The sequence below is a fragment of the Rhipicephalus sanguineus genome, chromosome 6, assembly GCF_013339695.2.
Source record: "Rhipicephalus sanguineus isolate Rsan-2018 chromosome 6, BIME_Rsan_1.4, whole genome shotgun sequence".
In the NCBI taxonomy this organism is placed as follows: Eukaryota; Metazoa; Arthropoda; class Arachnida; order Ixodida; family Ixodidae; genus Rhipicephalus; species Rhipicephalus sanguineus.
Genome location: NC_051181.1, coordinates 159,580,939 through 159,597,436, shown reverse-complemented (window position 1 = coordinate 159,597,436; position 16,498 = coordinate 159,580,939). Strand labels below are relative to the sequence as shown.

The 16,498-nt window shown below is 41.2% G+C and overlaps 1 protein-coding gene across 1 annotated transcript in view; it reads right to left on the bottom strand.

Annotated features, from left to right (window-relative positions):
* LOC119396910 (inositol 1,4,5-trisphosphate receptor type 1) overlaps positions 1-16,498 on the bottom strand; it is a 78,300-nt gene that overhangs the window by 41,104 nt on the left and 20,698 nt on the right. The window contains exons 15-24 of the mRNA XM_037664287.2: positions 14,868-14,988; positions 13,586-13,752; positions 12,611-12,725; positions 12,405-12,456; positions 9,900-10,023; positions 7,396-7,620; positions 6,250-6,327; positions 4,148-4,288; positions 1,208-1,333; positions 123-323 (exon numbers count right to left, since the gene is read on the bottom strand). Coding sequence (XP_037520215.1) covers positions 123-323; positions 1,208-1,333; positions 4,148-4,288; positions 6,250-6,327; positions 7,396-7,620; positions 9,900-10,023; positions 12,405-12,456; positions 12,611-12,725; positions 13,586-13,752; positions 14,868-14,988 — 1,350 coding nt within the window. The remainder of the gene's footprint in view (positions 1-122; positions 324-1,207; positions 1,334-4,147; positions 4,289-6,249; positions 6,328-7,395; positions 7,621-9,899; positions 10,024-12,404; positions 12,457-12,610; positions 12,726-13,585; positions 13,753-14,867; positions 14,989-16,498) is intronic.

Here is a 16,498-nt window from a genome sequence, read left to right as displayed (position 1 = left end):
GTCAGTGAGCCATTGTGGCATGAGGAGTTGACACACAGGCACATTAAATTGACGTAAAAATTGCCCCTGCAGTCCTCAAATGATGCAACAAGTTCTGAATAACACAACCTATGTGCACAAACCTCCTGCATGACCATGTCCTGGCACTTTCGAACATACTGGCCTTCTGCTTTCACAACAGTCTGGAGGAAGCGCAAGTACTCCACATGGCGGCCATGGGTCTCAATGCAGTGGACAAAATGTTGCACCACTCGCTCCGTCACCTCGCTGCACAGTGCTACATTGTCCTTGAAGACGCTGCACAGTGTCTGAGCCTCCAGCAGCTGCACACAAAGGCATGGAAGTGATTTGTAATATTAACAACCAAGCCACATATATGTCGAATTGAACACTCAAGACAGCCCAAAATTGTGCCACTAGTACCAAGGCATTTGAACTATATCTCTTTCAAGTTCTGACTATAAGGCAGGTTATCTTTTTTTTCTTTAGTTACTCTAGTGTCCCTTAGCCCTCATATGCCTTTTCCACGTACAAGAGGTCATGCAATGGTAAAAAACATAGCTAAAACAGGATCATCATCAGGCCACTACCTGCACCAACTTACAACATTCAAAGTATCATAATTTATAACCAAAGCTCAGCAAGTTGCATGTAGTACCATTGTAGATCAATGCATGATAAGGTGCTTTCAGCAATGAGTAGTAGGGACTGTGTGGCAACACTGAGGAGTTGCACCATTTCATTTGGAATGCTGACAGCAACCATTTTTTTAACCCCCGATAAACTATTGATGGATAAAAATATAGCACGCACAGTTTGTACTTCGTCATTAACACTCCGTTATTCACTGATCACACAAACTCATTGGCATTCATATATCTTGTCATTTTTAGAAAACTTGAGTGCAACAGACACGGGACAAAGAATGGAACAAACACCACACAGGCTAATTTGTTCCCCACGCACTCATTTCTTCCTTTGTCCAGTGTCTGTTGCGCTCCCAAGTTTTCTATGCACATATGTCCCTCACAACCACTGGCACCATCACTCACCCATGCCCACATTCACTCACCCAACCACACACACTCGCTCACCCAACTGCTCTCTCCATCTCTCCCTCACCAATTAGACTAAAGCATGCATTTGCAGTGATCACCATCATCCATTCTTTCACCTCCTCCCTACACAAAACTTCTCTTGTGCTTACCCCTGGCGTGAGAAAGAGGTCGATGTGTTTATGCAGCAGCCCCTGGTTCTGGTGATTGCCCAGGCAAAAGTGCTGCAGGAAGTCGTGCGCCAACCGCATCACTTCACCCATCCGTACGTCTTCTTTCTGCAAAAGAGGAAAGTGGCCCAACAAAGAATTTAACTGTGTCCAGCATTGCAAGTCTGTTGGTTATTATTTCTCCCTGTCAACTGTGTGGCCCCACATGGTTTACAATAATTACACTATTTCAAATAGCAATACTCATCATTGCCATCATCGTCAGCCTATGTTAAGTCTACTGCAGGACGAAGGCCTCTCGCAATGATCTACAATTTACTCTGTCCTGCGTGAGCTCACTGTTATTAAAACGCAGGCTCGCTCAAATGAAGTAGCAAGCTTCTCCAAATGCCACAGAATGCATGTGTGAACAATTTATCTATGAAGCAGTAATCATTCTGGCCAAAGCAAAAAAAATCTGACTGCTAACATATGACAATGATAGAGGTATACAGCACATAAGAAAAGGTAGTGACTGCATAACTACTGCATCAATTGTCGTACAACTTCGATAGCCCTTATACTGGCTGGCTGTACCATTATGTAAGTTGCACAGATCTGTATTCCAGTTGCACAGATCTGTATTCCAGATCTGTGTTCCATTTAAAGAAGTAGCACATGAACGAAGTTCCTACCAATGACACTACCGAAGTTCTGTTGCTATGGTGTGCATTTTCTAACTTAATTCAACTTTTCAATTAATGTATCACGATATGCAAATAACAATCTGTGTTGTCATTTGAAAAGTATAGAATTGTTATTCTATCATGCAACTTCTTTTAATATGGAGCACAAGTTCCACGAAAGTAATTGAAACAATACATTCCTATCAACAACAAGGTAAGATCAGCAGCGTGAGCTCATTCTTAGGCTGTCATTATATCCATTTTCCCAAGAAAAGGAATGTGCATCAGAATATAGCAAAACTGATACAGCACATAACATTGTTGATAAATTTTAAATTGATATCTTTGAATGTTCCAGCAGCGACACTACGCGTAGCTCAAGGCACGTCTAAATACTTACCTTTCGTTTATTCAACATCTGCAAAGCACACAACATGCTTTCATGAACACATTTTCCTATTTTCACAGAGTTAATAACAATTTTCAGACATATGAATTTATACTTGCGGCAACAATGAGATATTACTAATAATGCTACTTATAGTAAACAGTGTCATTTAATTTTAAAAAAAAACAAAGACTAGGAAATTCGAGAGTACCGATTTCTTAGTGCGCCAAAAAGCTGCAATACTTAGCATCACTGAAAATTAGGCTTGTGCAAATATTAAATTTTAGTTTTGAAGCAAATTCAAAGTGAACAGCAATTTGGTCGAATAATTTTTTAATCGAATTCGAATCGTATATATGACATATTATAAAGTAAAATGAGCATATCTGTCATGACCCAACTAAGCTGCACAATGTTTTTTCTTTTAAATTGAAACAAGGCATATGCAAATGTCATCCTTTTTGGTTCAAAGGGAAGTGGAAGCAACTTTAAATAGTAGCAGGATTTGACTTTCAGTAAAATGCAAGTGATAACCTGTAAAATATTTTAAGATTTAAAATTTAAAATCGATGTGAGGGTACTTTAATCATTTAACCTTGAAGTGGGGCTTCACGGCAGTGCGAATTTTCCCTGGACGGGTGTATTCACGATACAGCACCCCTGCACTGCAGTGAAACCACCTTTACAGGTGGTTACATGCAGTTTATATATATGTTTATTCGTTCATTTCGAATACTTCGAAATTTAGAATAACTTAAATTTGTTTCTAAGCGAATTCGAATACTGTAATATTCGTTCGAATATTCGAACTGCACAAATATTCGCACAAGCCTAGTGAAAATACACGCCTTGCTGCTATCATCCACTGAAGCATCCACATGGTTGCAACAAGACCACACAAAATTCTTGCCAGAAAAACAGGTCACTCACCTATGCTTTCGCACAGCTTTTACTAAATTAGCACATGAACAGATTGTTATGACACAGCAAATTACACTGGTCACCTAAATATTCATTAATCAATTTCGTCAATTCCCACTTGTATATCATACAAAATACCTTCTAAGCTACATTCACTGTTCATATTTTGCAGGTGATCTATGCATGTTCACAAAAATTCATCCTGCAGGCTATCTCCGCCACGAAATTTTGTGTCAGTACCCCTTTAACCATTGCCATCTTGTATGGGGAGCAATAACACAGTCTAATTTGCAGCAAATTCACTTGATCCAAACTAACATTAGTTTGGCAGATTTACAATGCAACATAAAGGCCACCAAGCACCTATCTTCAAGGGTATTCATAATGAGTATTCATAATAAATTTATAAGTTCAATCAACCTAAACTGACAGAAGCAATAGTATTCAATGTCGCATGTGCGGCATGTACATTTTGCGATGAGATGCTATGCACGTCATGTTGTGTGCACGGCCACATTGCCTGGGCCATAAAATAATTTCGAGCAAATCTTATTTAGATGGAGCACAACTGTGAGCAAGGCGACAAAAAATTTTCTGCTGTGCTGGCACTCTAAAATACACCAAAATATTTTACCATCTTATAACGTCTTTTCTTTCTTTTTTTTTTTTTTTTGACTGCCCTATTTCGCACATTGTCCACGTCCAAAGTACCTAAATAGGCCAGGAACTGTAAGCATCTTCGGTCAGCGGACAGTCAGCTGTATAAGCATTATTTGAGTCATCAGTGAGCACACGGATACATATAGGCTTGACATTCAGTGGAAAAAAAGAAAAGGACATGTCACCGAGTAAACATGAAACACTACATGTCATTAGCATCTCGGGCTTCACAATAATTGAACCCATATAGCTTCTTTTTAACAAATATATAAGGGAACCCTGGTGCACCTTGTCATAGGGAATCTGCAGCAACTGAAGGACCACAGCATGTGCTCCCATGTTGCGAAGCAGGCGTTGCTCGTGCTTGCGCTGCTTCTTGTTGCCACTAGCCCCAATCTGGTAGCACAACTTGGTGAAGCGCTCCAAGATCTGGAAAGCAAAGGTTGCAAGAGACCACTTTTCTTCAGCTCGTGGATGGCATCGCAGGTCATCTTTCTTCTCACCTGTGAGTATGCTGCATTGTCAAGACTAATTCTGATTGGCTGCTGCGCATCTAGCCTTCTTTTCCCTACTCCTAGAGCTTGCTTGTGATCATTTTACAGGCCTAACACACTTCTCCCTACCTTTCCATGTAATTCTTACTTTCCTTTAGCAATGTCTTATAAGCTACCTACCTAATATCTTCCTCAACGGTGTCAACTTTAGGAAAAGAGCTTACCACGTTTTACCTTGCTTCTTGCATTATCAATTGCATCACCCAAAACACCCTCAATGTAATTAATCAGCAATAGTGGCACCATCACCTAATAACCACATGCTCTTCCAAATTGAATGCTACACAGCTGGATTAATGTTAGGACAAGTAAGCAAACAGACAGGCAAAGTCCACGCATGCTCCAAACACTCAAATCCACAAGAACGGCACACACTGCACGACGTGCACTTTTTTTTTTCTTAGAATAGTCTCACTACTAGAACTGTCACCCTCAAAATGCTATTTATTTAAACTTGTGCAAATAGTAAATTTTAGGTTCAAAGCGAATAGTGATTTGGTTGAATAATTTCAAATCGAATTCGAATACTATAGATCACATATTACATAGAAAAATGAGCATATTTGTCATGACCCAACTAATCCGCACAACATTTTTTTTTTAATTCAAACAAGGCATGTGCAAATGTCATTCTTTTTGGTTCGAAGGGAAGTGGAAGCAACTTTGAATAGTAGCAGGATTTGAGTTTCGGTAGAATGCAAGTGATAACCTGTAAAATATGTTACATTTAAAAATTTACTTAGAGCACATAAGCCAGTATAACCAGCTCTTAAACTTAAAAAATGATTAATCGATGTGAGGGTACTTTGATCATTTAACCTTGCAGTGGGGCTTCGCGGCAGTGTGAATTTTCCCTGGAATGGTGAATTCACAGTATACCACCCTTCAACTGCTGTGAAACCACCTTCACCGGGGTTTTCATGCGGTTTATATATGTCTATTTGTTTATTTTGAATACTTCGAAATTTCGGATAACTTAAATTCTTGTCGAAGCGAATTCAAATACTATAATATTCGTTCAAATACTCGAAGTGCTCGAATACTCGCACAAGCCTAGTAATGACTGCTCCTAACTTCATACTCTTCGCCGTTATACCTCTTTAGTTATATTTGATTTTACATTGGTCATATTTGCCAGTACTCATTAATATATTAAATATAGGCTTGTGCGAATATTCGAGCAGTTCTGATTTTCGAACGATTATTACAATATTCGAATTCACTTCGAAATGAATTTAAATTATTCTAAATTTTGAAGTATTCGAAATTAATGAATAGACATATAAACCGCATGAAACCCCCTGTAAAGGCGGTTTCACAGCAGTTGAAGGGTGGTATACTGTGAATTCACCATTCCAGGGAAAATTCACACTGCCGCGAAGCCCCACTGCAAGGTTAAATGATCAAAGTACCCTCACATCGATTAATCATTTTTTAAGTTTAAGAGCTGGTTATACTGGCTTATATGCTCTAAGTAAATTTTTAAATGTAACATATTTTACAGGTTATCACTTGCATTCTACCAAAATTCAAATCCTGCTACTATTCAAAGTTGTTTCCACTTCCCTTTGAACCAAAAAGAATGAAATTTGCACATGCCTTGTTTGAATTAAAAAAAAAAAATGTTGTGCAGATTAGTTGGGTCATGACAAATATGCTCATTTTTCTTTAAAATATGTGGTCTATACTATTCGAATTCGATTCGAAATTATTCAACCAAATCACTATTCGCTTCGAACCTAAAATTTACTGTTTGCACAAGCCTAGTCATTACACATCCTCACCGCTGATCTGAAACAGTGCATGTATGAAGGCCTTGTACAGCGCTTAACTTACTTCTCGAATGGTTGAGTAGTTGTCAGCTGCTGCAGGTGAACCTTCATGCTCTCCCGCCTCCTTCACAGGAACCAGCTCCTAAGCCCCAACAATGTTCATTTCGTGAAAACGCAGATACTAAAAATAGTTGCAGAGGATCCCTAAGCATATTCTTATGAGAACACAAAAGCATTTCTTTTGGCCAGGTGGTTGTTAAGGAGGGCTGCTGCAAAGTCTGCTATGGGATTCCACTCTCCCATGCTGTGGCTGCGGGTGGATGCTGCAGCATAGTTGGAGCGCATGCCAATTGAAAGCCACACAGCTGGACTAATGTTAGGACAGGTAAGCAAACAGCTAGGCAAAGTCCATGCATGCTCTAAACACTCAAATCCGCAAGAACAGCCAACGCTGCATTAATCAGTGCCGACAAATATGACCAAATGGAAAATCACAAGCAACTAGAGAGGTATAACGGTTGCTGCTGGCGACAGTTCCAGTGGGAGAGGTCGCATGCTTTCCAAACGCTGCTTTTGTGGATGCACTTGCAGGCGTCAGCTGGGTGCGTGGTTTTGCCAACCTAGCCAAGAAACGCTTTTGCGTTAAAGGATAATAAATTGAGCCGTGCTGGTAAACTAGTAATCACCTTTATAAGGTAACAAAAATATCCACTCTTACCACAAGAAAACTATTGGCAAGGCAGAATAAAGTCCAAAAATGAAGGACAAGGTGCAACGCCACCTTTAGGTTACGACACCAGCTCACTGTAATGTCATGAATATTGGTGCGTCCGCTTCAGCCTGGCTAATTTTTTGAGCTACAGAGCAGACTACTTTGTACTGTACAACATATATGTGGCAAATCTCCCTAAGGGAAACTCGTGGTGTGCAAAGCACATCATGGAGCAAGGCAGATGTGTAGTATGTACACACGTATTATTTCATTACATTGTAATGAGAGTGGTAGAAATGCTGCCTACCTAGAAATAACAGTTAATGTTAGTTTCTTAAACATGTCTCCAAGCCCTCAGCAGTTGTAACAAAAGAGACAATAGCCAAATAATGTATGTTTGATAAATATGAATATTGCATGAAAGCAAACAGCAGCACAGGCATCGTGAGCAGGCAGCAAGAGAAACTAAACAAAATCCAAGACTAAGTGGAGCCTCACGGGTCGCAGCGAATCACCCTGCAGCACAAGTCTCTTGTCAAGCTCCTGGTCGTGGTCAGGGTCTTCATCACGGGCCTTGAACACCCACAGTTCAGACTTCTCCACCAGGTTGCGTAGCTTGTCCAAATCAGCCTTGATCTGCTTGTAGTTGTCCACATCACTGGCAGACACCAGCAGTTGAACTTGCTTGAATGCCTGCAGCACCTCCTGACGCTGGGTGAAGTGCTGCAATGCATAACGAAAGGGAGAGAAAAAAAGAGGGGGTTCTAGCTAAAGCTCTCGCCTAGTAGTGCAGTTTCTACTGACCACATTTAACTAACAACTTAATTCTAGATGCCAGCAGAGCAATGAATTGAGCAATGAATTGGAACATTATATGAAGCAAGGCTAGCAGCTCACTCCTTTAGCACGAGACCTGGCATAACTCAACAAGACAGTGGCGTAAGGGAACACAGTCGCTGCAGCAAGTGAAGCGACCTTCGTGCCGTCCATGGCTTTAATGCAAACTTTGCGATGAGACACAACATGTACAAAGATATGAGCCGTCTGCTGATCCCTGTCAAGATGCCGTGCGTGCGATCTAGGGCGACCATTCCCTGCCAGTCAACGTATGCAGTTTCTACTGGAGCCATGCAGTCAGCCCCCTTCCTTTTGCCCTTCCACACGATGGCAGCCCAATCATCAGGGTGATGATATCGATTCAACTTCAATAGAACCTCCCAGCAACAGCGAAAACACACCTGGAATTTCCATATGATTGCTGTCGTAACAACACAAAAAAAAAATTGAGCATGCTAAGGTCAAACCATTGGCTCTCGAAAGTGCTATAACAGCACATACCGTAAAAACCGGAATATAGGTCGGACCGGAATATAGGTCAAACCCCCCGCTTCTAACTACTGAAAATCGAAAAAAAAAAATACATGGAATAACCAAAGTATCAGAAAGCGCGCGCCTTTACCGTGTAACAAACGCAATTTCAAATTGTGCACAGTGAAAATGCCTTTTATTTACACGTAAGTTCCACGTGGCAGAAAGCCAGAAGATGGGCTCAAGCATTATCTTCGTAAAACGTCACAACCGTCTTGACAGCACTAATTTGGATGCACTTTGAGGTCACCGGTAGCAATCACGACACGAACGCGGCTCCCGGTGAACTGTGCAGCCTTCGTTTCCACCTCTAGATACCCTGCAGTCTGGCACCAAAAAAGTGTTCTGATCGCTGGGTGTCGTCATGTGATCCCTCAGCATGAGCGCTTCTGTGGTGAACTCAATCTGCCGGCTAATCATAGCCACATGTGCATGTGCCGCTGTAACCAGAGCTGCCGGCATCGCAGGAAGCAACAAAGAAACAGTATCCCACGAGACTGGAAGAGCGAGAGCACCCGTGCAAAGATAAACTTGTGACTCACGGCTCCCACTGGCGTTCAAGTGCGCTAGCATCTCAACACACCTTTCACACACTTCAGACCAGATTTTTTCGTGCCTTCCCGAACTCGATCACTCTGTTCTTGAATGCTACAGTGAACTGTCGTCGGCCACCGGTCGAGAACAAGAAAGAAAGCACCTCGGAGCCCAAATAGATTCACAAGACAACAACAAAAACGCAAAGTTAGATTGCCCATGGCACACGGCTGGTGGTAAACAAAGCGCTGCTGCTGATTGCGATGGCGATGGAGGCGGTTGATTTCAGTTGCCCATAGTGGCCAGACTTCAAAGTTTTTCTGCCTATGGCCGGTATATAAGACGGGGGTCGACTTTTTAGGGCTGTTTTTTTAAAAAAAATTCGACCTATATTCCGGTTTTTACGGTAGTTTTGTACTAGAGAAGAACTGTCCAGCAGCACAATGGCACAAAAATACCAAGTGGCTTGCAGAACTCTCTGGTCATACTTGTTACCTCAACACCTTGCTTAAATGCCTAGGCTAGTGCTTGCATGTACATATACAACATTACATGCAGCCATGCACAAATGAACGCATGTGAATGCTTCTTTATGCAAATAAAAGGGCATCAGACAAGCTGGCTTTCGACAAAAATAGGTCCACCTATCAAGGCAGTGGCAAGTCTGTCTGAGAAAATTTATTCCACCTTTTAGAACCCTTATACCACAGCACATTTCCATCTGTCAGCACCCATCTTGACTTCCGGTTAATAAGACTGAAACTTGGGCTAGTTGGTTGTACTTCATAACGGCAGCGCAACCACACATGGACAGAAGAAAGAAGGTACACGAAACACAGCACTGGTAGCGCTGACGTTCCATTATGAAATTCCGGTTAATGATAAAATAAAATAGCATGAAAATAATTCAATATAACAGCAAACACACCGTGAAAAAAGTCACAGTCGTGACAAAGAAACATTACTTCCTTCCAGTGAGAGTCACTGAATCAATAATCACCAATATGACCACAAGAGCACAAATACATGGAAGTCTTGAATTCCCAACGGAAGTTCAGATAACAATAGTAATGCTGAACTGCACATCAAGCAGAGCCTGCCTTAAAGAGCAGGTGAAGGGCCCCTGACACAAGAGGAGGGTAGTCGTGCATGGTCAGGTGCAGCAACACTCGCAGAAATGTGCGTCCACCCTCGCCATCCAGGTCAACATCACCCAAGTCCTCCCTGCACGGTCACAGACAATACGACAGTCACAGCAAAGCACAGGAAAATCAGAGTTTCATAGTTAAGAAATAAACTTTACATGTTCTACAGTGGTAGCTTCCTGACAGGTACACATTGATTGTGGAGTTTATGGTGATGGGAGTCATTAGAGGCTCTCGTAGAAGAATATAAATGGCCCAAAACATCCATGATGTGCATGCTACAACTGTAACACTAACAGTCAAACACAGGCAGCCACACAGGACCACAGCATTCTTTGGATGTGTTACAAATGACCATGCTATACACAGTCCCCCTGCTAAAAGTCCTATAATACTAGAGCTGTGCGAATAGCAAAATTTTAGGTGCGAAGCGAATTCGAATAGTGAAGTGTGAGTGCGAATCAAATCGAATATTTTTCGAATATTTCTCGAATATTTCTCGAATATTTTTCGAATACTTCGAAGCAAAATTGCAGAAAAAAAAGTTAGAGGATTCCTAAGCATATTCTTATGAGATAGCAACATGAAAGTGTTTCTTTTCGCTAGGTTGATGAAGAGCTGGCAGAGTGGTGTTTCATAGTTGTCTTATCAAGAATGAGGCAATGTAGAGGCTGAATTGTATTTATGTACATGATTCGGTGCAACCAAAGTGTTGCCGACAATACTTTACACGTGATAGGAAAAGATGCCATTTCCTCAGCTTCTCCTCCTCTTTCAACTTCTGCGGAAGCCCAACTGATGTGGCAGACAAGGGTGTGCTCCCTTCAAGTCCAGAGTTCCAAATCTGCCTCGTGGACATCGATATATAAGAACATCTGAAATTTTGGATGCTAAAAAGGTTCGGCTTCTGATTTTTCGCACTTCCTGAACAAATTTCGGGTCCAAAACAGCATTAATTGGGCCCCCATCTCTGCCACATCTTTCATCTCCATGTTGGAACCAGCGTTTTCTTGAGTTAATACATTTGCGACCATAACAGAGCTTGAAAGGCAGCTTTGCCGCAATACCGGGATGTGATGAGGTGAAGCATATTGAAAATCTAGGGACCGCTTCTAATCGGACGTTGACTGGGTCTTGGCAAAGTTCGACCGTAACTGAGCTTCAAAGGCAGCTTTGCTGCAATACCGCGAAGTGATGAGGTGAAGCATATTGAAAATCTAGGGACCACTTCTAATCGGACGTTCTCTCTTGGCAAAGTTCGACCGTAAAGGAGCTTGAAAGACAGCTTTGCCGCAATACGAGAGCGTAATGAGGTGAAGCATATTGAAAATCTGAAGGGGTCACTTTCAATCGGACTTTGACTGTATTTGTTTTTGGGAAGTTCGAATAGTTCGAATAGTAAAATTCCAGTACGAATCGAACCGAATAGCAAACACTATTCGAAAAATATTCGAAATTTCGAATATTCGCACACCCCTATATAATACCAAATTTTCTCGCAGACAACCTGCACCAAAAAACAGAAAAATATGCTTAAAAAGTGGGGGTGCGGGTCACATGCAGGGGCAGGTTATATGTAAGAAAATGCAGTAACTAGCCCATACATTGGCTCAAGCCACACAACAAGCTTGTATTAAATAAAGATTTTGTTATCATATTATGTATCTTACAGCCTATTTTACCACTATTTTATTTGCAAGCACTACATGGAAGACGGTAAAGTCAACACAAAAGAAGACAATGACATTATGGAGGTCGTCAAAAGTTAGCTTCCTTAGGCAACATGCAAAAAAATGTGAAGAGTGTTACGTCTCTGCATGTCACCAGAAGGAGCCAGGTTCTCAAGAAAACTTGGAACAAGTGTTTCCAGGAGAAATTAAAAATTTGTTTTGCCTTTCATACAAATTGCATCACTTACCAATGTATATTATTTGATATTTAAGCTGCCGCCGATTCTGGCGTGTGAGTTTATTACACCATGTTAGCCATCAAATAATAATCCACCGCAAAAAACAAGCTATTGTCTACTACATGTTGAATTATTTGTATGCTTTCATTTGCTAAACTTAACAAAACTAAAATTGGGAAGCCACAGAGTATTTCTCGAGTATCACATCTGGTGTCGATTGAAGACACTAAATAGACTGTAAAGTTAAAGAAAAGAATGCACAATGTAATGCAGGAGAGGGAGCAGTAAACAAGCTCGTTGCAAAAATTCAGGCAAGTTGCCCTTGCACACTTAGCTATCAAATAAGAAAAACTGAAGAGTGAGACAACCTTAAAGACTTTTTTGTCGTATGAAAACAGAGCAGCCTTTTACAGAGTAAAACATGCCACAAACCTACATATTCAATGATTTTACAATAACAAGTGTCATCACAACAATGTCACTATCACTGACAGCTTGTTTGTCGTTTCTCACTGTATCAGGCAATGACAATGCAGTAAACGGCTACTCACGTGCCTCCGAAGATGGCCTCAGCCTCTCTGCCAATGCGCTCCATATCCACACCTGCAGCGGCAGACAAAAGATCAGCTACCATGCATCAAGGGTATAGACATCAACAGGGGAATGCAAAAAGGTTCTTCTCCTACACAATTTATCCATTTGGTGGCGGTTGTAATCGCAGTGAAAAATATAGGCAAAGCTTTCTAAGCCAACACACCTTTTTCACCAACAACAATGGTCTCGTCATCTTTCTCGTGGCTTTGCTGGAACTCTCGCTTGAAGATAGTCAGCAGCCCCGTGATGCGGTAGTCAAGCCTCACATTCAGGATAAACTGAGCACAAAGACAGCAGCAACAAAAATTAGCACAGAACAGTTCCTCATCTTTTTAACAGGCGCTAAAGAAAAACATTAGACAAGGCTTGAAATTTCACATTTGAAGCAGTTACATAATGGCAAAAGAAACTGATCAGAAGACATTTTCAACTGAAGGAAAATTTGCCTTTACAATTCCTTTTACGAGCAATACTGTAATGCAAACACTGCAAAAAGAAAAGAAAAAAGCTTCCTAGCACTTTTGCTATGAAGCAAAAATTGGTGTCAAGTTTACTCGACAATTCTTGTTTTCCGAATACAACAGAGCTTTCTTTTTCCCAAAACGAATCAGTTAGCACTCAGTTGTTGTCAACACAATCAATGAAATGAATTGTTCAAACACTTGGCCATCAATGATGGCACCAACTCTGATGCTTTGCTTCTGCACAGTTTTCTAAAACATGAAGCTGATGCTAAAAAAGAAAGTATATTATTTTCCATTTTACTAGTGCACTATATCAATCTAGCTTTGCTCAATGTTTTCTTTCATTTTCCACTGAAGGCAGTCCAAATAGGGAGCACAATGCGTTTCATGTGCACGAGAAAGAAAGGAAGAATAGAGAAGCTATGATGACAGGAATAAATGCGATACAAATGCAGTAATAATGAAATGTGCTGCATAACTTTATTCTTTAGCAGAGCGATGCAAGTGTTGAGTAGATCAATGTTGTGTCGTGTCTAGAAATGAAAGGATAAGTGTCATTACTTCGCTATAGCAAACCATCGTTTCGCCACATTGGCAGGAGTGCAATATCTGACAAAAACCAATATGCTAAAGCTTTGAGTACCACCACACGACTACAAGCAATGTGTGCTTACCTGCAAGATCTCTATGATCTTGAGCTTTGTGTCCATAACAAGGGTGTCCTCTGCAGCACTTTTCCGTGGTGTTGGTGTAGGTGCTTTGGCCAAGGTGTTGGATCCAAGCACCATGTTTGTGACAACTGTTCCAACATCTCCCAGAGACTTCAATACACTGCCCTGGGCTGCACAAGTACCCAATATTATCACCGACAAGTTCAGTCACAATACAACGAGTTCATTTCTACACAGGGTGACAATCTTCAAGGTATATAAAATCTTCAGAAATCCAATAACATGCAAAAATTAATTTCATAAGGTAAATTTTCCCTTTTTTCCTTAGAGGTATGAGATTGTTGCAGCAGCCATATTGTTCAATGTGCAACCTTGTTGAGAATAAGTTCACTCTGCTGTAGGCAGGAATCTAGCCTTGTAAAAATGCTAGACTGGTTGCCAGGTCAGGCAAGAAGACAGGTGTACAAGGCTGAATGGAATGAAAATTTGGGCCCCTTGAAGCAGAATACATTGAATCAAGTTTTCATTACATGAAACTTTACACATCATCTAAGAACCCTCTGTATTTAACACACCCTCAACTGTGCCCTTCACTGGCAAACAAGCCCATAACATCAACTACACAAGAAGGTTGTTGTTAAAGCAATGTGTCGAGAGTGAAATTCGGATCATTAAATGCAGTCGTACAAAGGTACGATTTCAAAGAAAGAACAGTAACAGCCAAATTCACAGTCTGCGCCCAGCTGGCTGCAACGACAGCATATTGGAAGAGCACAATGAAGTGTCACTTGCATGGTGGAGACAGGGGCAGGGGGGGGTGGGGGAGTCAAGAGGCAATGGAGACAGATCGTTCAGCTGTATATGCAAATAAATGCTGCTTCGGTGAAGCTGATATGGCATTGGATGCAATGGAAGACGACCATTTCAATATGTGTCATAAGCAAGACCGACACATGGGAGCAGATGACAATGAAACTGACAATGAAAAGGTCACAGAGCACAGCCCTCCCAGTCAGGACACAAGCACAAGCATGCTGTTGGACATCGCATTTCTTGGCCATGAAAGAACAGCCAGCCGACCAGCTTACATTTACCTGTTACATTCCCAGGGCTACAAATAAGGGAAATGACAAGTTAGATCAGATCAAACACATGCAATGACAAAGGCAAATATAGACCGGTTATCCAACCTACTCACTTTGCAACTCCTTCTCAGGGGCTTGTTCATCAAGAAAATAGATAAAGCATCAGCGAGGTCAGGTACAGGATTCTAACTGTAACTCACCATTGGCAATGGCAGCTTCAGGTACACAGTCTAGAATGTTAAGCAGCGTCTTGGTGAGACGGAGGAGGTCGCTAAAGCTGTAGAAGCCAAAGTAGATGAGCTCTCGAGCAAGTTTGACGACCTGGGAACAAGTGACCGCTAAATGTATGTTTGCAACAAATTGCGTAATTAAAATTTGTCATGCTCCTAACATCACTACACAGCAATATAGCCAAATTGTCAAAACATTGCTTCATGCTGCACTTTAACCCCTTAAGTGCCGATTAAATTACAAAAAATTGTTCGAAAATTCACAAATTTGTTACGACATGAAATGCTTCAGCAAAAATGTTCAAAACAGAAAAATACTTGCGAAAACATTTTACAACTGATAAAAATGCTTTATTCATCATATTTTGCACAGTTTTGTAATACCCAGCAGGCCTGTAGACAGGATTTTTTTTTCAAGGAGGGGGGGGGGGGGCACTTGCTTAAGGCCTCGAAAAACAGCTATTTTCGTTATTTATTTTCGGTGAAACAGCATCTCCATCAGAATTTTGAGGTAAGGGGGTGGGGGGCACGGGCTTTTAGGCACCCCCCCCCCCACCTGGGGCACTTCATGTGTATTCTGAAAGAAATTTCTGCAAGTCCAGAAAGTAAGGGTTCCATTTGGCTTCCCATAGACAAAATCTACTATTCCTCGATGGTTCAATACAAACTAAATGAGGCTCCCATCCCTGTGGTAGCATTCAAAGCACGGCACTGTGCCATGTTTGTTATAACGCGTGGGAAATGCAAGGCACGCATTTTGCTGTTTAGTGTGCAGACTCTCATTCAATGAAAGTGCCAATCACGAAACACGGGCTACCATCTATGTTTTAAATAGGAAAACACCATTTGATGAGCTGAGCTCGTCAAAAGCCTCTTGAAACATTGATGAAGAGCCATGACGAGCACAGGTCGTCATAAGCAAAAAAGTGACGTTTGCTCATGATGAGCTCAGGTCATCATAAGCGTTGAAGGGGTTAAAAGGTTCTCAAGTTCATTCAAAAGGTGAAAATATTATGGGCTAAATGTAATGTAGCTACTTCTGCATTCGCAGCCAGTTTAAATAGTGAACTCAGTGTTGGCTAAAACAATGCACATCACAATACAGTACGGCTAACTCCATTGTACTGTGTGCTCCAAGTGGACGAGAATATCTAGCGCAAGGAATCTAGGTCACAAATGCATTACACTAAACCAAATTGCATGTCAATTACAATACCACAGAGAGCATTGTAATTTGAGCTTGTTAGTACTAAGTCATGAATACATTATGTACTAGTCACATGTATACAACGTCACAGTTTCATATCATGCACCAGGAGAAAGGGGAGTGTAGGAATGCTGCGCCATCCATTACTTTTAGTGCACAAGTGTGACTGCCATGCAATGACAAAGACAATGAACAACCTGCTGATATGCAAAAACGCTCATGCCATTTAATTCCTTTGCCGGAACTTCAATATGCAATCTGACATGTCACACGAAAGTACAGAAATTTACTAGTGTAAAACACTTGAACTTATCAATGGTACTGTAAAAAATGTTACACGCCCTTCAAAACAAGATAATTCTGCAACACTCAATTCAACAGAATCAATATAAAA